Here is a 20,913-nt window from a genome sequence, read left to right as displayed (position 1 = left end):
TTTGAAAATTGTACATGCACTTGCCTGAATCAGGTAGTGAACCGACTAACAACTGAAATAAACAAAACAACTCAATAAACAACAACAAGACCTTAACAAGTTTATAACTCGATAAGTAAATTACAACAACTCGATAAGCAACAAAAATACAACTCACAAACACCAAACGATTGCAACTTAAATGAACAAACTTAAGCCAAAAAAGGATCAAAACAAGACCTCAAAAGGTGCAAATAACAGGATTCCACTACAGCAAACAACTAGACTCTCACCAAGAAGATCAGGGAGCATGAGGGAAAGGCCGCCGGCCACAGGGGAAGGCCTGCCAGCCATGGGGGATAGCCTGCCGGCCATCAATGCACCCCTGCCGGCCATTGATAAGCCACTGCCAGCCATCAATGAGGCACTACCGGCCATAGATGACAGAACCTCCAAAACGTCGACATCTGTCTTCCACTCACTGCCTTATCTTCTATAAAGGTTCCAGCCTCGTGGTTTCTTCATTTCAACTCCATTTTTGCTCCAAATGGAACCGTTTGTTGCCCAAAGACTCTCCAATTAGCTCGTAGCTTTGGATGACTCGGAAAAGTTGAATTTTCGTGGTTTCGGAATGAATGCACTATTCACGCTGAGCTGCACCCCGCTGCGTTTTTCATTCCTCCACGCCGCAGCTAGGCATTGGAATCCAGTGACTCATGTTTTTAGCTTTGGGGGTCAAGAGATGTGCCCCACTTTTGAAGATTTCCAAGCCTTGATAGAATCCCGGTGCGATGAAGAAATTTTGTCCCAACTCCGTTTCGACCATATCCAAGCTTTGGGACGAATGTGTGGACTTACTTTGCATGACGCTCGGTCTTTGATTCGTGACGGGGAGTTGGACATCCCCAGCTTGATTCATCGATTTTCTGATGCCGGTGACCGCAGCGATCATCACTGGCAGGGTTTTCGGCGACATGCCCTCTACTTGTGCATGTTGTCTCATTTCTTGCTTGCCCCAAGCTCTGGAGGGTCTAGTGTCTGTTTGATTGAGGTTGCCTAAGGTTTAAAAGAGGGCAAGAGCTACATTGGCATGACACTAGCTGAGACACTGATGGGTTTGGATGCTTTCCGTCGCCAGGAGTCAACTAGGTTCGTAGGGAGTCCACTACTGCTGCAGGTAATGTTTCCCTCCCTACTTACTTGTGTATTCCTCACATCACTCGACCCCCAAGCTTTGTTTTTCTCTCAAAATCCTTTTCTCACTTTTCTCTCCTTGTACACGTCTCTATTCTTTAATCTCTTTTTTCATCCCTCCCCATATATGGTTGATGGACAAGTTAAGGGTGGTGGACTCATGCCCAGCATATTCAGCACGTGGCTATTTCTTCCGGTGACGACTAGTTGATGCCCCAGATGAGGGATAGTGGTGCGAATGGATGTGCAGTCTGTCTGCTGTCAACATTGCTTGGCGCTGCCCCTGGCTTAATTTACTGGCGATGAGCTACAGCATGTCTCACCAGCTCGGGATTCAGTTGATTGGCCTGACACACTACGTCTTTTACTTCCCGTTCCGAATCCGGCGCCAATTTGGACATAATCAGACTTGCCCGGAAGAAGGGATAGAGTACCTTGCTGCATTTCCGGTCCGAGGCGCATAGTTAGCTCGATATGCCACAGCATGGAGGATGAGAGAGCTTCTGGCCCCTATTTCCACTTTCAATTGCACTCTCTCTGATGAGTGCATATCTTGGCTCAATGAAGATTCGCAGGTTGGGCCTATTTTGGCATCAGAGGCTTCAACCAACTCAGGAAGGGGGTGCAGGAACACCTTACTATGCCCCAAGTTTATTTGCTTTAATCAGTACTTTCAAGTTTTCTTTATGAATGTAATAAAAAGCAACTTCAATTTGTATTCAAGAGTAGGAGAACTCTGTATTGAAATCAATGTAATTGAAGGTTGTGGGTACTGAAAATTTTCCGTTATGGTCCAAAAATGGTCTAAGTTGTAAAAAGATTAATTTGAGCAAAATCAATTTTTATTAAAACTTTTCAAAACTATTTTCGATATGGATCACAATTGGACATGCCCGAGATCGATCACTGAGATGTACAACCCTTGATCCAAAACAACTGGAAAGTTGCCCTTAGTCTGAACAGTACTGCACTGGAGATCACAACCAAGCTCTTGAATGCAGAATAGACAAAGATGACCAACATGATCTCATGGACAAAGTCGATTTGGAAGAATGTTTATGGCTGGACTTCAGAATGAAGTTGCCTACGTATCTCGAAGATGGGAATCAAGCCTTATGTAGTTCGGTTCAGGTTCACTCGTGTATTAACACTCTTCTTTTACGCTCTAACTTTTGCCGAGACCGCCCTTTCTGGGTTTTCAACCTTGCGAGCTCAGTTTTTATTATTTCAAATTTTCTATGCTCTAACTTTTGCCTAGGTCGCCCTTTCGGGTTTTCGGCCTAGCGAGCCACTTAGGGATAGTATTCCTTCAACTTGTCCATGTTGATCAGCTGGGAGAACTCAAGGCCATCTAAATCCATCAGAACGACAGCTCCGCCCGACCAGATAGACTTGATGATATAAGGACCAGTCCAATTGGGTCTGAACTTGTCCCTAGGGTCATGGATGGGTACTCGGCTGTCTTTGAGCACCAAATCTCCTTCTTTCAGATTGTTGGACTTAACTTTCTTGTTGAAAGCCCTGGCAATCCTTCGTTGATAACCCTGGACGTGATACAGTGCTTTCAGCCTTCTTTCATCAAAGAGCATGAGTTCTTCGAACCTGCTTTGCTGCTAATCTACCTCATCTATCTGGCACTCAGCCATTACCTGCAATGACGGAACCTCAACTTCGATAGGCAGAACAACCTCCATCCCATAGACCAAGGAATACGGAGTTGCCCTAGTACAAGTTCGAATTGAAGTCCGGTAGCCCCAAAGAGCAAATGGCAGCTTATCTGGCCAGTCCCTGTAGGTTTCTACCATCTTCTGCAGAATGTGCTTGATGTTCTTGTTGGTGGCCTCAACAGCTCCATTGGTTTGCGGCCGGTATGTAGATGACTTATGAAAAGCCACGTTGTATTTTTTCAACAAGTCGATCACCTCCTTCTTGAAGTGGGAACCATTATCCAAAATAAGCTCATTCAGGACCCCATAGCGACAGATAATGTTGTTCTTGATGAACTTAGCAACATGTGCCACCTTCAACACCGTGTAAGATTGGGCCTCAACCCACTTCATAAAGTAGACTATCGCTACCAGAATATACTTATGTCCGTTGGACCCCTTCAGAGTGACAGCCCCAATCACATCAATCCCCCAGACTGAAAACGGCCATGGCGAACTCATGTTGTACAGCTTCGACGGCGGAATGTTCATGCGGTTTGCATGGATCTGGCATTTGTGGCATCGCCGGACAAAACCAATACAATCCTCCTCCATGGTTAACCAGTAATAACCCTGTCTAAGGATCTTCCGAGCTAGCATCACCCCGCTCATGTGCGCTCCACACACTCCTCCATGGATGGCCTCCATCAGGCGCTTGGACTCTTCAGCATCAACACACAGCTTGTGCATCCCCAGATGACCCCTCTTGTACAATTTACCCCCACAGACGATGAACTGAGCAGCCATTCTTTGAATTGCCCTCTTATCTTTGGCGTTTGCCCCTGGTGGATATGCCTCATTTTCCAAGAAATTCCAGATGTTGTAATACCAGGGGTTTTGATCTTGTACCTCATCTATGGTAGCAATCAACTCATATGTCGGCACGAATTTCTATTCAATGATGATCGGACGTATCCGGACTCCAAAAGGGATGTCTATCATAGAAGATAAAGTTGCTAGTGAATCGGTGAACCTGTTGTTCTTTCTTAACAGATGAGCGAAGTTCAGTTTTTCAAACTGAGGAATCAGAACGTCCAAGGTCTGGTGATAGATTCTCATCTTTTCTTCTTTAACTTTCCAATCTCCTTTAGCTTGAGATACAACAAGGTTCGAGTCCTCGATGACATCCAACCATTTTGCCCCTAGTTCTAGGGCGGCTTCCAGTCCAGCAATACATGCCTTATACTCTGCCTCATTGTTCGACACTTTGAACCGGAGTTTGAATGCTAAAGGTACACAAAAATTGTCGGGTGCTATCAGCAACACCCCTATCCCATACCCGTATTGGTTTGACTCTCCGTGAAAGTACATCGTCCAAGTCTCTTCTTCGACATGCAGAATGACCTCATCTGGGAACAGATATTCTACTACTTCACCCTCTTCAACTGGGTGGTCGGCTAGGAACTCGGCTACCGCTCTCTCTTTCACTGACTTGCGCGTCATGTACTTCAGATCAAATTGGGAGAGAAGAAGCAACCAATGAGCTAGCCTACCTGTAAGTGCCGGTTTCTTGAAAAGATATTTGATGGGATCTAATCTCGAAACCAATATTACAGAGTGAGCTAACAGGTAGTGCCTCAGCTTCCTGGTTACCCGTACCAAGGCCAGACAAGCCTTCTCCAACGGAGTGTAGCGGGTCTCATAATCCAGAATTTTGTTGCTCAGGTAGTAGATAGCCTTCTCCACTTTGTCCTCAGACTCCTGTGCAAGCATACAGCCCATTGTCATTTCGGTCACTGACAGGTACAGAATCAACGATTTTCCCAGCTCAAACGGTGACAACACAGGTGGGTTCTGTAGATATTGCTTGATCTGCTCGAAAGTAACTTGGCATCGGTCGTCCCATTGGAACTTCTTTCCTTTCTTCAGGAGACCAAACAGTGGTTCACAAGTCACGGTTAATTTTGCAATAAACCGTCTTATGAATTGCACTTTGCCTAGAAAGCCTCGCACCTCTTTTTCAGTTCTCGGTGGTGGCATTTCTAAGATGGCCTTGATTTTGGAAGGATCGACCTCAATACCCCTTTGCGTGATCAAGAACCCCAGTATTTTCCTTACTGTAACATCGAATGTACATTTCTGAGGGTTCAGCTGTAACCAATACTCTCTGATCCGTTGGAAGAATTTCTGCAAGGTAGTGTAGTGGCCCTCTGTTTCCTTGGACTTGACAATCATGTCGTCCACGTACACCTCAACCTCTTTATGGATCATATCGTGCACAATCGTGGTCACGGCTCGTTGATACGTAACCCCAGCATTCTTCAAACCGAACGGCATCACCCTATAATAATAGGTTCCCCATGGGGTAGTTAGAGCAGTTTTCTCCCTGTCTTCAGGTGCCATCAAAATCTGATTGTAGCCTGAAAAACCATCCATGAACGAGAGCAACGTATGCCCAGCAGTGAAGTCCACTAATTTGTCGATATGAGGCAGAGGAAAGTCGTCTTTTGGACTGGCTTTATTCAAATCCCTGAAGTCCACACATACTCGAATTATGTCGTCTTTCTTCGGCACCGGAACTATATTGGCCAACCAAGTTGGATACTCAGATATTAACAAGAACCTTGCGTTGATCTGCTTGGTGACCTCTTCTTTGATTTTCAGAGCCCAGTCCGGGCAGATCCTTCGGAGCTTCTGCTTAACAAGTTGGGCCTCTGGGTCAAGAGGGATCCGGTGCTGTACAATCTCAGGATCGATTCCAGGCATATCTTCATAGGACCACGCAAAAACAACTTTGAAATATTTTAATAAAGCGACTAAGCGCTCGCGCTCCTCCGAAGACAATGTGGACCCGATCTGGACCAGCCGCAGATCCTTCTCAGTACCAACGTTAATTGTGGTGATTTCATCAACCAAAGGCTTTACAAACCTCTCCTACTCTTGATCAAGCAAATATTTCAAAACCGGAGGAATTTCTTCCTCGTCGTTTCATCAAAATTTTGAAAGTCGTGATTAATGCAATAAATTAAAGGCACAGAAAAGTACTCAGAAGCCACAGTTATACCATTCTCATTAATCACATCCAGATCGCCTGTTTCTTTGGTTATAATAGACTCAAAGGAAAAAGAAAAAGACGACCTTGACAGGACAGTGGCATCCGGGTTATCACCCCAAGGAATACCGGATTCAGACTCAGAAAAGCTAGAATCTGATTCTGACTCCACAGACTCAGTGGAATCAGATTCCGGCTCACTACCTGACCAGGTGTTGCTCGATAAAAAGCCCTCATCGTATTGCCAGACAAGGGAGGGTGCGATGGATGCATCGAGAATGCCTGAAGATGGGACCACAGCCGCTTCATCCCCGATCATGGAAACTGAGAAGTTATCCCCCAAGCACTCCGGTACGATCTGAGGATCTGAGAGGAGACAAGCCAGTGCTGCCCCCATCCCAATTTCTGTGCTCTCGGAATCCTCCTCCTTGCACTGCTCAGCCTCAGCGGGTGGGTCTGTCTCCTATTCGGCAACTTTATCCCCGGACAACTGAAGATCAAAAAAGATTTCAAAGCTGGGCAAGCACCGTTTCTCTGAATTCATCCAGGGCTCCGAAAAATCGCAGAACGGGAAATCTTCCCCTTTCTGGACAAAACGTCCGTTCAGGGTCCCCTGGATAGGTCGGTGCACCATCTCATAATGCTTTCCGGCTTGCTTTACCCTGGCTCTTCCGGCCATCTCTCTTCTTTTCCTCGCCCAATCTTCTTTGGTAGGCAGATAACCTAAGCCAAAGGTATATGGTTTATGCGGCACTTCGGCCAATGCTGCAACACCCTTCCGGCCACTTCACCCCAATCCCATCTCGGGCATGTGCTGAAGCTTGTTTATAAGGTAGACAGACTGTGCACTGACGTATAGCCCCTCATCAACAACCTGCATATCCTGTACAACTCGGGCCTCAGCTAGGGTGAATCCTGACAGAAATACATCCTCCGCGCCATGCTCAATCTCTAGAACTGGTGTAGAAACCTCTGGCAGCGGATGTATCAAAGAATTCCCAAAAACGATTGCCACCCCCTTCCCATGGGGGTACTTCAGTATTTGGTGTAAGGTGGAAGAGGCGGCTTTCACCTGGTGCAGCCACGGCCGCCCAAGGAGTAGATTGAAGGTTGTTGGAACATCCAAGACATGAAACTCAATGTCCTGCTACCCCGGACCAACCTGAGTCTTAATCTGTATGGTCCCCATCACCTCTCAGCTGGTATTATCATAGGCTCGTATCACCTGGCCTGTAGGCACAAAATCCGCGGGCTTCAACCCGATAGCATATGCCCTTCTCGACGGACATACATTGATTGCAGACCCCGTGTTGACCAGGACCACCGGTATCCATTTCTCTCTACACTCCACAGAGATGTAGAGTGGTTTGTTATGGTCTGAGCCCTCGGGTGGTAGTTCTTTGTCGGTGAAAGTCAAGGTCGGGGAAGCTCCTCCCAGGAAAACCAGCCCTACCAACTGTTCGGGTGTGGTATCAATTGAAAGTTCGCCTTGTCCATGGCAGAAAGGACATCTTGTCTGTGAACCCTCGAGGCCATAAGCAGTCCCCAGATGGAGATGTCTGCTTGGATTTTCTTAAGTTGCTTCAGTACAGCCTCCTCCTCCAGTAGTTTTTCCTTTTGCCTCTCCGCTTCTTTGTCCTTCCCGGACGCCTCCGGCTGGTCCAAGTGTGGGGGCTTGAAATACCGCCCACTCCTGGTTATATGGTTGACCTCCTCAACATACTAGGTGTCGTCTGTTCGGTTCTGCCCCCAGTCCTCATCAGTGTGGGCAAGACGTAAGTCGTCGTCTTCCCATCACATCCCGTTGGCAACCGACAGACAGCTGTCCGGCTCCGTTGTAACTGTTTCTATGCTCACGACACATTTCGTCCTCACAGGGGCTTTGGCCTTCCTAGCCCTTTCAAGATTCTCAGCTCTCTCTTGTTCAAACCTCTTTAATGCAGCCTTCTATTCAGTGTCTACTGTACAAAAATTGCCCGGATCCCGAGCAGAATTCTTTGCACCGATGCTCTCCAACGATACTTGCTGATTCTTAGCCATTCCGGCCACTGCTGATGTTCCTGTTTCTGACGGTCCCTGTTCTGGCTGAGATTCTTTAACAACATCTGGCTGGTCGCTAAGCCACCCCGTATTCTCTGCCGATCCATCCAAGTCGAACCAGTTAATGTTCACATCCCCTGAGTCCTGCCCTTCAAAGAACTGCAGATTTGTAATGTCCTCTTCTAACTTTGCTAGGTCATCTAGCCCCTAACCAGGTCCATCCTCCCGGACCACACTGATTTTTGTCCCAGCTGGCAACTCTACCCTCGGCTTGACCTGATCCGACGATACTATATAACCACTCAGGTTGTATGCTCCCTCGGTAAAGCTCCCAGATCCCTCAGGGTCTGAATCAACACTTCCATTTGCCTCCAAAGTCATCCCAGGTCTGTGTTCGACAGTCACCACCATCAGCTCGGGTTGGGTTTGGGAGATGCTCAACATGCACAAGTCCGTGCTATCTGGGATGAATACCTCAGGCTTGGGTAGGTTTGATGTATATGCTTGGGTCATATGGGATGGCCATGATTTGGATCAGGTTGATGTGTTTGGGTGGAGGAGCTTGGTTATATCACTACAACAAAATACACATTCGACGACCAAAATTAGCGACTAAAAAAAATTTTGTCGCCAAAAGTTATGAAATTGGCGACCAACTAATTTTTTTAGTCGCAAAAAGTAAAATATTTAGCTACTAAATTTTTTTAGTCGGGGTATATTAGTTTTTGGCGACTAAAAAAAAATTTCGTCGCTAAAAATGCTAGAATTGGCGAGTAAAAAAATTTTTAGTCGCCGTACATTAAGTTTTGGCTACTAAAATCATTTTATCGCCAAAAGAGAAATAAAAAATTTAATTTTTTACCTTTGGCGACCAAAATTTTGGTCGCCAAACATTTATTTTCAGCGACAAAAAAGAATCTTGGTCGCTATATGTTGACTTATGGCTACTAAACCAATTAGTCGCCGATTGAAAATTAAAAAATTACGTTTTTACCTTTGGTGACCAAAATTTTGGTCGCCCAAAAAGAATTTTATTGCTATTTGGCGACCAAAAATATATTTAGTCGCGAAAGGTTGAAATTTTTGTTTGAGAGGGAAACAAATTATTTTTGGCGCCTGATCTATTTAGACTCTGTTCTGTCTCTCACACACACAGACACACGATATCATATACACTTCTGTGTCAAACACTAGCAAACCTCACACTCACCATCCCTGCTAACAGTTACCATCGAACTTCCACCACCGACATTGAGGCTCTCGCTACCTCAGCTCACCATCACGGCTCTCGCCACCGTCGCTCACCATCGCGGCCCCCCTCCCAGCCACATTCAGGTTTCTCTCTCTCTCTCTCTCTCTCTCTCTCTCTCTCTCTCTCTCTTCCTCTATTTCCCCATTTCACCATCTCGGATCTAGGGTTTTATTAGGTAGATAGCAATTGATTTAAGGTACTAAACAATTTAAGAATATTATTAGTAGGTAAGTTAATGGAAAATTTTAGGACTTAATTCGGTGATGTCCTCTTCGCTTAATGGGATTGAAATTTGCTCTGTATTCTACATATGGGTTTTGACTTTTTTATTATTTTTTGAGTTTTATATTTCAAATCCTACTCAATTTAAGCAAATGGGTTTCAATTTGATTTTTTTTTATTATAAAAAAATGGTCTTGCTTTGATTTGGTGGAGGTAGTGATTTTTGTGATCCTAATAGCTATTCGTGCTCATGATTGAATGATTTTGAGTTTTTTATGCATAACAAAAGCTTGAGTCACTGTGAAATCTCATCCTCCTTTTTGTTTTCTGAATTTGAATTTGAGGGCTTAGCTGTGTGTAAGTATTTACCTTCACAAAGATGTATGAATTTGAATAATAAATTATGTTTCCTTAGCTGGGTAGAATCTGATAGGTGGTTTCATTTTCTTTGAATTTTTATATCCATATTTCGTTTGTCTTTTTTTCTTTTTCATATATTAAACCATACTCAATTCAAGCAACTGGGTTAGAATTGAATTAGATTCTGTTTTTCTCAATTAGCTTGGTTTGAATTATTATTATTATTTTTTTTGGTGGTTGGCAATTTCTGATGCTCTCACTGATTCTATATTCATGTGGCTTCCCTTCTTGTAAAATAAGAAAAGAGAAAGAAAGGGAAAAAAAAAAGTATTACTTATTATGGACCTCCTAGTTACACTGCTCTGTTTGTTCTCTAAGAATGTGACAGTCATCAAAGTAAGGCTGATTTCTACAATGATTTATATAGATGCAAGATACTTAAGTTTGATAAGGAATTTGTGAATTGCCTTCTTCATCATTGTCATTGATCTACAACTCAGGAGTTTTGGATCTTTCCTTTTTCTATGTTGAGAATCTCATCAGTCATGCTGATCAACATTGACTTGCTGTCAAAGTAATAGCTTAAGAATGGTAGAAGTAGTTCCAAAATTACATAAAAAGTAACTTGAATATACCTGCTTTAGAGTGTGAAAAGCATATTTTTTCAAAATGAATGGATATCCATTATTCATTTTAAAGCTCGAAGATGTTGTGCTGTATTTTTTCTTTGGGCCTCTTTATGTTCTGAACAGTTAGGCTTTCCCTTCTTAGACTTTTTGGTCACTTGTAGCTTCACTAGTGACTTAAACTGCCAATATAGCCTCCTTATTTACTGAGCTTTTTTACTTTGATAATCCTGGACAAAATTAATTTGGTCAGAAATAGACAGCTGATGGTTTGTGGCTGTTATGCTGGAAAATGGAGACCAGTTGAGCTTACATATTTCCATTATGGATCGAACACCATGTACAGGTTTCTGTCCCTCTTAATTTGATGGCATCAGTACTTTTGTTGGATTGCCCTTTTACAATGATGGTCTCTTATGCCGCTACTGGGTTTATTTTGATCTTCAAAATGGAAAAATGGTGCCTTTAGTTATCTTAAGTTCTTAACTGAATTTCACTAAGAATGTAATAATGCAGTCATAAAAAAAGTGTCCAAATTCAGGTGCATCTGGACATCCATTGGGAACTGGATATTTACATTTTTGTGCTCCCATAGTTTGGAGTGGATTTTACTTTGGTCCTTATAGTTTTAATTGTAATGTATTGAACTTCATATTTTTTAATTGGTTTCAATTAGGTCCAACTGTTAATTGTTGTTAGCAATTTGGATGCAAAAATACATGTCAATATCAAATAACTTTCTTTGATCATGTGAAGCTCTCATGAATCTCACATGGATCACATGGAACTGATGTGGAACTCAAGTGTATTTAATTCTTGTCTAAATTCTTAAGATGAAGTTGACAATTAAACTTAATATACACAACAATGTGTCATACTTGAAACTATGAACACTAAAGTGTTTTTTTTAATAAAAATTATATGGATGCAAAATTTGATTTACCCTTCGAAATATAATGGCTCAATATGCATGAAACTTTAATTTTATTGTATGAATCCATAATACGTTTGAGTTACTGATTTCATTTAATACTAAATCCCCCTTTTACATGATTCCTGGTTTCCACATATGCTTTGCCATTCTTACTACTTTGGACCTTTATTCAGTGCTTCTGGGACTATAGAGTAAAGTTTAGAAGAAAGCAAGCTGGGCCATTTTCAAAGTGCATAAACAAAATTTGTATACTGTTTGAAGTCATTGTCCTTGCCATAAACGCTGTTTACACTGATAGTGGGGGGAGAGAAAGAGTCTTATTTAATTTTGGGGCGCCGCATCGACGCCTGGGTGCGGTGAAAAATGGGCAAAGGTTTCCGCGTTTTTCTGGACGAGCGCGGGTCAAGAAGCTAGTCCAGGACTATAGGTTTAGGATAGCCACTTAGAACATAGGAACCTTAACTGGTAGCACGATGGAATTGGTAGATGTTATGATTAGGAGGATACTGGTTTTAAACTTTATTATAGTGGTAAGGATAGACACAGGAATGAGGTAGGAATCATAATTGCCAAGTGTCTTGTGGAAAGTGTGGTGGCGGTCACTAGGAAAGGAGATAGGATTATGCTAGTTAAACTAGTTATTGGAGGGAATATAGTGAACATTATTAGCGCTTACGCCCCTCAAGTAGGGTTAGATGATCAGACTAAGAGAGATGTTTGGCAGCAAATGGATGAGATCTTACAGGAGATACCCGTAGGAGAGAACCTGGTTATAGGTTGAGATTTTAATGGCCATACGGGCATAGATAAACTAGGTTATGAAAGGGTGCATGGTGGATACGGTTTTGGTGACAGAAATGAGGCTGGAGAGAGAATCTTAGATTTTACGTTAGCTTCTGACCTGGTGGTGGCCAATACTATGTATAAGAAGAGGGAGGAGCATTTGATAACCTTTAAGAGTGGATTAGTTAAGGGCCAAATATATTACTTCTTAGTGAGAAAAGTGGACTGCCTAAAATGCAATGATTGTAAGGTGATTCCTGGACAGAGTCTGGTCTCTCAACATAGGATTTTGGTACTATATTTATGTTTTAGAGGGCAATACCAAGCTAGGAAGGATGGTGGGCGTCGTAGGACGAGATGGTGGGACCTAAAAGGGGATAAACTAGAAATATTTAAGAATCGAATGGATAAGGAAGGTACTTGGGACTTAGAAGGTGATGCTAACACTATGTGGAATTCGATGGCCAATTGTACGAGGAGAATCTCAAGGGAAGTGCTTGGAGAGTCGAAAGGAATGGGACCCAGCTCTAGGGAAACTTGGTGGTGGAGGGAAGAGGTTCAAGCGGTAGTTAAGGCAAAAAAAGAGTGCTTTAAAAAGTGGCAAAAGGATAGAACTGAGGAAAACCTTAAGAGCTATAGATTGGCTAATAAGGAAGTCAAGAAACTAGTGAGAGAGACTAAGTTGAAAGCGTATGATGACCTATACACTAGACTAGATAGTAAAGAGGAAGAGAAGAGGGTATACAAACTTGCTAAGATACAAGAGAGGAAAACAAGAGATTTTAATCAAGTAAAGTGCATCAAGAGTGAGGATTCTAAGGTATTGGTGAAGGATGATGAGACTAAGGAAAGATGGAAGAATTATTTTGAGAAACTGTTAAATGAGGAACATGGAAGTACGACAATAGGGAAAGAAATAGCCAGTAATACGATAAACCAAGACTATAGGTTCTATCGCAGGATTAGGAACTTTGAAGGGGAGATTGCACTTAAGAAGATGAAATCAAATAAGGCTTTAGGACCTGATGATATCCCTATTAAAGCTTGGAAGTGTTTGGGTAAAAAGGGAGTTGCTTGGTTGACTAGGTTGTTTAGCAAAATTTTGTTGACTAGGAACATGCCAGATGAGTGGAGGAAGAGTATTTTAGTGCCAATCTATAAGAATAAAGGTGATGTCCAGAATTGTAACAACTATAAAGGAATCAAGCTAATGTGTCATATAATGAAAGTGTGGGAGAGGGTGATGGAACGCCGATTGCGAGACATAACAGAGGTGTCAGAGAATCAATTTGGGTTTATGCCTGGTAGGTCAACAATGGAAGCAATCTATCTTTTGAGGAGAGTAATAGAAAAGTATAAAGAAAAGAAAAAAGACATTCATATGGTGTTTATCGACCTTGAGAAAGCATATGACAGAGTGCCCCGAGATATAATATGGTGGGTGTTAGAGAAGAAAAGGGTGACAAAAGGCTACATTAACGTGATTAGGGACATATATGAAGTGGTGGTGACCACTATTAGATCTCTAGCGGGAGAGACAAATGAATTTCCTATCATTGTAGGGTTACACCAAGGATCTACCTTAAGTCCTTATCTTTTTGCTTTAGTTATGGACGAGTTGACGATAAATATTCAGGATGACGTGCCATGGTGTATGCGTTTTGCAGACGATATTGTGTTAGTGGATGAGACTAGAGAAGGAGTTAACACAAAGTTGGAGATTTAGAGAAAAGCTCTTGAATCTAAAGGATTTCGGATAAGCAGAACTAAGACAGAGTACATGGAGTGTAAATATAGTAACAGTAACAATGAAAGCAGAGGAGAAGTGAAGATTGAGAACCAAGAACTGCCTAAGAGTGAACATTTTCGTTATTTAGGGTCGATTATCATAATAGCGGGAGAGATTGATGCAGATGTGGCCCATAGGATTAAGGCGGGATGGTGTAAGTGGAGAAGTGCATCTGGGGTATTGTGCGATAAACGAATACCCACTAGACTAAAAGGTAAGTTTTATAGAACGGCTATTAGACCAGCTATGTTGTATGGGACAGAGTGTTGGGCAACCAAGAAACAACATGTAGATAAGATGAGTGTGACTGAGATGAGGATGCTAAGGTGGATGTGTGGTAAGACTAGACAGGACAGGATTAGGAATGAGTGTATTCGGGAATGGGTAGAAGTAGCACCGATAGAAGATAAGTTGAGAGAGAATCGTTTGAGATGGTTTGGTCATATTCAACGAAGACCAACAGAGGCAGTAGTGAAGAGATGCGATGCTGTAACGGTAGATGGAAGTGTTAGGGGACGGGGAAGGCCTAGATTAATGTTGACTAGCGTTATAAATAGAGATATGAATCTACTTAATTTAACTAATGAAATGGCCTTGATAGGACCGCGTGGAGAAGAAGGATTCATGTAGCCGACCCCATTTGATGGGACTTAAGGCTTGGTTTGGTCTGGTATATATATATATATAAGTAGAAAAGTGAAGAATAGTTATCAAAGAATTGATGCAATTATTTGATCATGCAAAAATAATTTAGGTAAGTAAAATACGTTATATACTTTCGTCTACACCAACTGAAGTGTTATAATAAATAAATAAATATATATATATATATATATATTATCATTTTTAACTATACAAAACAAGAGGTGAGGTTGGGTTGGGGTCCATATTGCCAGTGAAGTCAAGAAGGAGACAAAGCTACAAGCATGAGAGTTAGCTTTCATTTACATCATTATCAGTCCCAATGTGACAAATCTGTGCGAAACATAGCCTGTGGGGAGTTTTATAACCCTTTGTTTATAAAAGGAAATCTATATCCACTTTTGTCCTCCTATTTTCATTGATAATATTAATCACAATAAAGCTATAGAGATAATGGCAATACCATGATACTTCACATTTTCAGCACGAAGTTACTTGGGATGTGACAATGAAACTAACATACATGGTATTGTATTGTCACTATAATATATACACACTTAATGTTTTTGTACAAGTAGGTCTACTACTTGATCATGCTGATTTAATTATTGGTTTGTCAACAGTACTTGCTTAATTTTTTAAGTTGTGTTTAAATTTTAAATTTTAAAAAAAATTTATAGAGGATAAAAGGAAAAGAAACCAATATATATATATATATATATATATATATATGACGTAAATCCAAATACACTTGGTTTCAATTACAAAATTTCTTGGGTTTGTTGGTTTGTTATGTAGTTTTCATATGTAGGCTATAACTTGGTGTGCTTTTTGGGGGTATGTGAATGCCATTTGTTTTTATAGGTACTCAATCAATGCTATATTAGATGCACTGCTAATGAAGAAGCTGGCTACTGGGCAATTGTTTGTGGGACAGAAACTTAGGGTACTTCTTTGGTTTCACTATTTTCCATTTCTTCTTTTGACTAGATACCCGGTTAGAACTTCCTATTGCTTACAGTTTATGTTGTCATCTGAAGATCTGGGGAGCTGGATTAAGTGGTTGGGCTGGGCCTATTTCACATCTTGAGGTTATTACCCAGTTTAAGTTACTATATAAGTCGTTTGGCTAAAACTTCAATTGTAACTATAGGGTTTGATCAAGTTTTTGCTTTAGTGTCAGGCATCTAGCACAGTTGGTCTTCTAATGCACATGAATGGGACATATAGAGCTCATTGGGCTGATCGTTTGGGGTTATGTAAGTGTTTAAGTAGTTACGTGCATTCTTGTCTACTTGCCCTTATTATCTTGTAGCAGCACATTCCAGTTTCATCTTGCTTGAACATGTTCTAATCTTTATCTCTAGGTAAGGGTGGTGGTGCTCCATTAGCATTTGGATGTATCAAGGGTATGGGAGGTCCAGTTCCTAGCACATTAATTGGAGTCAAACGGATATACCCTGTTCTCTACAAGGAAAGGTAATCTGAAGTTGATTTTGCTTTTACTTGAAGCTTGTTCAATGCTTTTAATGTGATAGAAACTGTGTTTGTTTCTCCCATCCAGGTTAAGTAATGGGGGATTTATTGTGAGATCAGAGAGAATGGAAGCTAAAATGATACAATTATACAAACAGAGGTGATTCTGTCTTACCTTAGGAAGCAAACTGCAAATGCTAAATTGTTTGCCTTCTGAATATTCATTTTTGGCCTTTACTATGTTCATCATTACCAGCATGAATATAAATTTCAGTTTGTCTATAAATTTCAGACTAAAATGATTAGTTTATTGACAAACTAAATGATGATTTTTTTACTTCATTAGTTTGGAGAAACTGACACTACAATGTCAATAAAATGACTTACTTTATTAGTTAGGAAAATGGTTCAAATTTGGACACTATGGATGTTGCAACCACTGTTTTCTTAGGTAGCTATCGTTTTAATGTTTTGACAAATGGCTTTACAGTGTAGGCCAATCTACAGAAGTTCACTTGGATTTGGGATAAAGGTTAATTGAGATCTGGGATGGAATCTCACCCACAACTTGATTATAAATGTTCTGAGTTTGTCTCATTGTGTTGATTTATGGATTGACAGGAAAAAAAAATTTGTGGATAATTTGTTCTGTATACAAATTATATTTATTTAGATATTGTTTGGAATAAATCCCACGCAAGCTATGGAACTGTCTTCCCACCCAAGCTTGTAATTTGCTAATTCTTTATTTAAATACAACTGTCATGTTAGTAGCTAAAAATTTAAAAAAAAATGGAAAAAAAACTTTTGGCTACTAAATATTTAGTAGCTAAAAATAAAAATAAAATGGAGAAAAACTTTTGGCTACTAAATATTTAGTAGCTGAAATAAAAAAAGACTTTAGGCGACTAAGAATTTAGTAGCTAAAAAAATAATAATAATAAAATAAGATGGAAAAAATACCCTTTGGCGACTAAAACTTTGGTCGCCGTAGATACTGCAAGTTTTGGCGACCAAAGTTTTAGTAGCGTAAAATAAAATTTTTGGTGACTAAATGCCCTCTTGGGCTGTTCCCTGTCTTGGTCAATCTGACCTTGCTTCATAACGTCCTCAATCTGTACCCGAATCTCATGTAAGTCCGCAAACGTGGGGAGGGGTAAGACGATCATTTTCTGCATCAGCTTGGGTTGGAGGTTGCGCACAACCATTCTTATCTAATCCTTCTCCAATGGCCGAGTTGTCATCATGGACGCCTTGGCCCTCCATCGAGTGACAAAGTCAGAAATGCCTTCTTTCGGCTCTTTCCTGGTCGCTTCAAGATCACAGGTCGTGACTTCAATCTGGGTATTGTATGAATATTGTGCGACGAAGGCCTCAGCCATTTCCTCCCAGCTCCTTTTCACTGAGTCCTCCAGCTTGGCATACCAAATAGTCGCAATACCCGACAGGGTCCGACCGAAGAGTGATAGTTTCTGGAGTCTCGTCAAGCCCATTTGGCACAAAATATCTAAGAACAGCCTCAGGTGAACCATAGGTCGCCCGAGCCGTCAAAACGGTCTATGTGAGGCATCTTGAATTTGTCTGGCAATGTTACCGTCGAATCAGTGTAACCATCCTCTATGTCTGGAATGGAATTGAACCCTTGGGCCCGTTTAAACAGCTTTTCAAGCTTACTCATCTTCAGAGCAATTGGGTCCATCTCAGATTCAAACGGTGTATCTGTTGAGAAGGTCGGTGTCTTTGAAGTCTGTGGTAGAACTGGTGGCGGGACTGGCCCCGTTGGAGCGTCCGTATCCTCCTGGACGTTTACATTATCCCCGAGTGTTGGAACTCTAGGTGGGGGTGGGGGTGGATGTGAAGCAAATGCTCCGGCTTGTTGTGGTTGCTGCTGTTGCTGAAGTCTGGCAATCAACTCTGCCTGTTGAGTTACCACTTCTGCCTGGCGTGCAGTAACCTCTGCCTGCGGGCAGCATCCCGCTACATGGCTTGCATGGTCTCTTGGAGCTGACGCATCATGTCCTCCATACCTGCCATAAGGTGCTGATCTAACTAAATAGGTGTATCTCTCTCTGTGGTAGAAACGGAAACCTCAACCCGACTACTCACTGGTGGGGTGGACAATGATTGCTGAACCAACGATTATTGTACTAATATTCCCTGCCTAACTGCCCTCTGCCTTGTAACCGGGGGTAATGAAAAGAACACTGCTTGTCCATCAACTAGATCCTCAGATCGATGAAGCCTTCTACCTCTAACCCAGAGTGCTTTGGGGGAAACTACCTCCTTGGAAGCAATGATGCTATACTACCTTGTAAAAAGATAAATAAAGCAAAATAACGAAACAACAAGCAGAAAAACGGACAGCATTTCGGCTTAAATAAACACAACACACAATTGATAATCACAAGCTGAAAGAACTATTCTCAAACACTAATCACTGCCCCCAAATCACTGCCCCAAATCTAATACCCTCAAATACTGATGTCCTCAGATTGATACTCAGACTTGCAAATTGATACATGCATTCCTATAGAGACGCACTCTAAAAGCACATAGCAAGCAAGTGAGATCCAAAACACCCCTATGGTGGGGTAGGGTTTCCCTGTCCTATTATGTCAGGAGCTAGGGTTTCACTATGCATGCAGCGGTTTTCAAACAACCTACTATCGGGTAAGCAACCTGTCCTAGTTTGGAATGGTCTTTACGGTTTCCGATATGCACTAGGTCGAATGGTTAAAAAGGATGCCTCGGTAAAAACCGAGGTTTGTGTTCCCATCGTGGTAGAGCCTGTAACCGGTCAGCCTTATGGCACCCTTTTTCGAGCAAGCTTCCGGTAAACCGTTCAGGAATAGTAGATGGCAAACACGGTATCCTAGACGCACCAATGCAAATGCAATGCAAAGAAACACATAAGTGTAGATAAAACAACATGTCATGATGTTCGAATCAAGTTCTCTAAATCCCCAGCAGAGTCGCCAGAAACTGTAGACCGTCCCGAACTCTCTCCGCACGCCCCCTTTCGGAGAGTGCGTGGATTTGGGTTCTAGCTACTATAGTTCAGACTCCTGTCACGGTTCTAAATCTAATCTCACAAAGTGCAATGTAAGACTGATAAATCACCAAAGAGTCCAAATCCGGCAAATCGTTTTGGAAAAGCGATTTTAATCAAAAAGCGCCAAACATGGACTGCTTTGCTAGAATTTAGAGTCGCCACCTAAATATTTTGTTTTGGAAAAATTTAGTAAACCCTGACTCATGCCTAAGGCCACGTGTCTGTCATCACCAAAGTTGCCTCGGCTCGGGAACTTGGGTACGAGAGGGGAAGGTCCTGAAATGAGCACCCCTGCTCGCCTGATCAAATATCGGCCTCTACTAACATGATATGTTGTTTTTGAAAATACATGTGTTCTTATTCCGATTTATTAACCTAACTTACTATGTGATGTGTACAATACACATGTATAGACTAAATCACTCAATTTGGAACAAAACATCTCATGTTTGTTTTTCGAAAATGGTTTGAAGTTGCTATCCTCAAGTAGGCTAAAGCGCGGATTTGCCACCCTTAAATGGGCTTAAAACATGATTTGCCACTCTCAAGTGGGCTTAAAACGTACATTTTGATGAATTGTTCCAATTCAAGCAATGAAGCCTTCATCCACATGCATTCATGCAGTTAATCATTTAAGTACCTAACCTCATGACAAGCATGCTATCATGGCAATCAGTTACACACATGCAAGGATGCTAAAACATAAACACTTATAGTGTACTCCAAGCCAAAACAGAAGCTAGTTAGTAATCAATGCATGATCCTAGCTATGTCAAGTGCCTAATGCAACACATGCAAAATGTAACTAAGTAGGCTCGGCTATCTAAGATGGCATATGAATGCGACATTGGATACATGTATTCAAAGAAGCGTATTGAAATACAATACAGTTTGAATGATGCGCCGAGTTCGGTGTAACAACCCTCACTTCAACTTAGTCATACTTGCATACATTTATGTATGATCTTGTCTTGTTATGTTACATTTGCAAATGTTGTCTTGTTTTGCTTGAGTGTTGCCTGCGTGCTTTGTTCTTGCCTGGTGTGTTGCGAAGGTCATCTTAAGCCTAGTCACCTTTGAACCCTTTTTACACTTAGAATTATCTTGGAATCACCTTGGTTGACCTCCATCTTCGGCCTGGCATATTGGCCGAGATGTCACTATCTAGGCCGAGGTGTGCAGCACCAAGGCCGGGATGTGTATTATCTAGGTCGAGATGTTGTCCTTGCACCTAAGTGATTTTGTTCCTGGATTAATATGACCTAGACCGAGGTGTGGCACATCTAGGCCAAGGTGTGGCACAGCTTAGTCAAGTGTTGTCTTTCCATGCCGATGTCACTGTTACCCTACTTGCCGAAGCTTTGTCCTTAGCCGAGATCATCACTGCCGGAGTGCTCTTGCCGCCTAGCTTGTTGAGCACACTTTGTCATAATCTTGTCTTGTCAGTCAGTCACCTTTTTGAGAAGAGCCAATCAGCTGATGCCACGTGTCCCAGCAGAGGGTTAAGTCAGGGACTGTCGAGAAAACATATCATTTTTGTATCAAATCTTGTCTTTTAGAGAGAGAGAGACTCTAGGAAGAAGGAGGAGAAGCTTTTGAGTGGGAGAGTAGACCTCCAAGCTTGATCGTTGGAGTTTGAACCGTTAGATTCAAGTTTTGAGGTTAGAATCTTAATCTACTCTTGTTGTTCTTATTGACAATCTAACTGCATTGCATGATCGAGCACGATTTGTAAGCCATGCATTGATTTAAAGTTTAGTTTTAGAAAGAGAAGTGATATTCATGTGTTCTTGAATAAAAGTCTTGTTTTGATCCGAAAGTTTGCATCAAGAACCATGTTTTTGTGTTTGTTTTCTTAAGATCTTC

The 20,913-nt window shown here is 41.8% G+C and overlaps 1 protein-coding gene across 1 annotated transcript; it reads left to right on the top strand.

Annotated features, from left to right (window-relative positions):
- The first annotated feature begins 8,377 nt into the window (after window positions 1–8,377).
- LOC145796198 (uncharacterized) lies at window positions 8,378–16,245 on the top strand. Its single transcript, XM_082881231.1, has 4 exons — window positions 8,378–8,449; window positions 9,006–9,246; window positions 15,887–15,998; window positions 16,084–16,245. The coding sequence occupies exons 1-4, from the start codon at window positions 8,378–8,380 to the stop codon at window positions 16,157–16,159; spliced, it is 501 nt and encodes a 166-aa protein (XP_082737357.1). The 3' UTR covers window positions 16,160–16,245.
- The last annotated feature ends 4,668 nt before the right edge of the window (window positions 16,246–20,913 follow it).

The sequence above is a fragment of the Camellia sinensis genome, chromosome 7, assembly GCF_055761805.1.
Source record: "Camellia sinensis isolate YWXY chromosome 7, ASM5576180v1, whole genome shotgun sequence".
Lineage (NCBI taxonomy): Eukaryota > Viridiplantae > Streptophyta > Magnoliopsida > Ericales > Theaceae > Camellia > Camellia sinensis.
Note: the sequence above shows the minus strand (reverse complement) of the source record. Positions and strands in the feature narration are given on the sequence as shown.

Bases quoted from the DNA above. Each gene is read 5' to 3' on its own strand.
- LOC145796198 (XM_082881231.1), top strand. From the start codon at position 8,378: ATGAATACCTCAGGCTTGGGTAGGTTTGATGTATATGCTTGGGTCATA. The intron at 9,247-15,886 runs GTTTCTCTCTCT...CTTTATCTCTAG, and splicing joins CCCCTCCCAGCCACATTCAG to GTAAGGGTGGTGGTGCTCCA. The intron at 15,999-16,083 runs GTAATCTGAAGT...TCTCCCATCCAG, and splicing joins CCTGTTCTCTACAAGGAAAG to GTTAAGTAATGGGGGATTTA.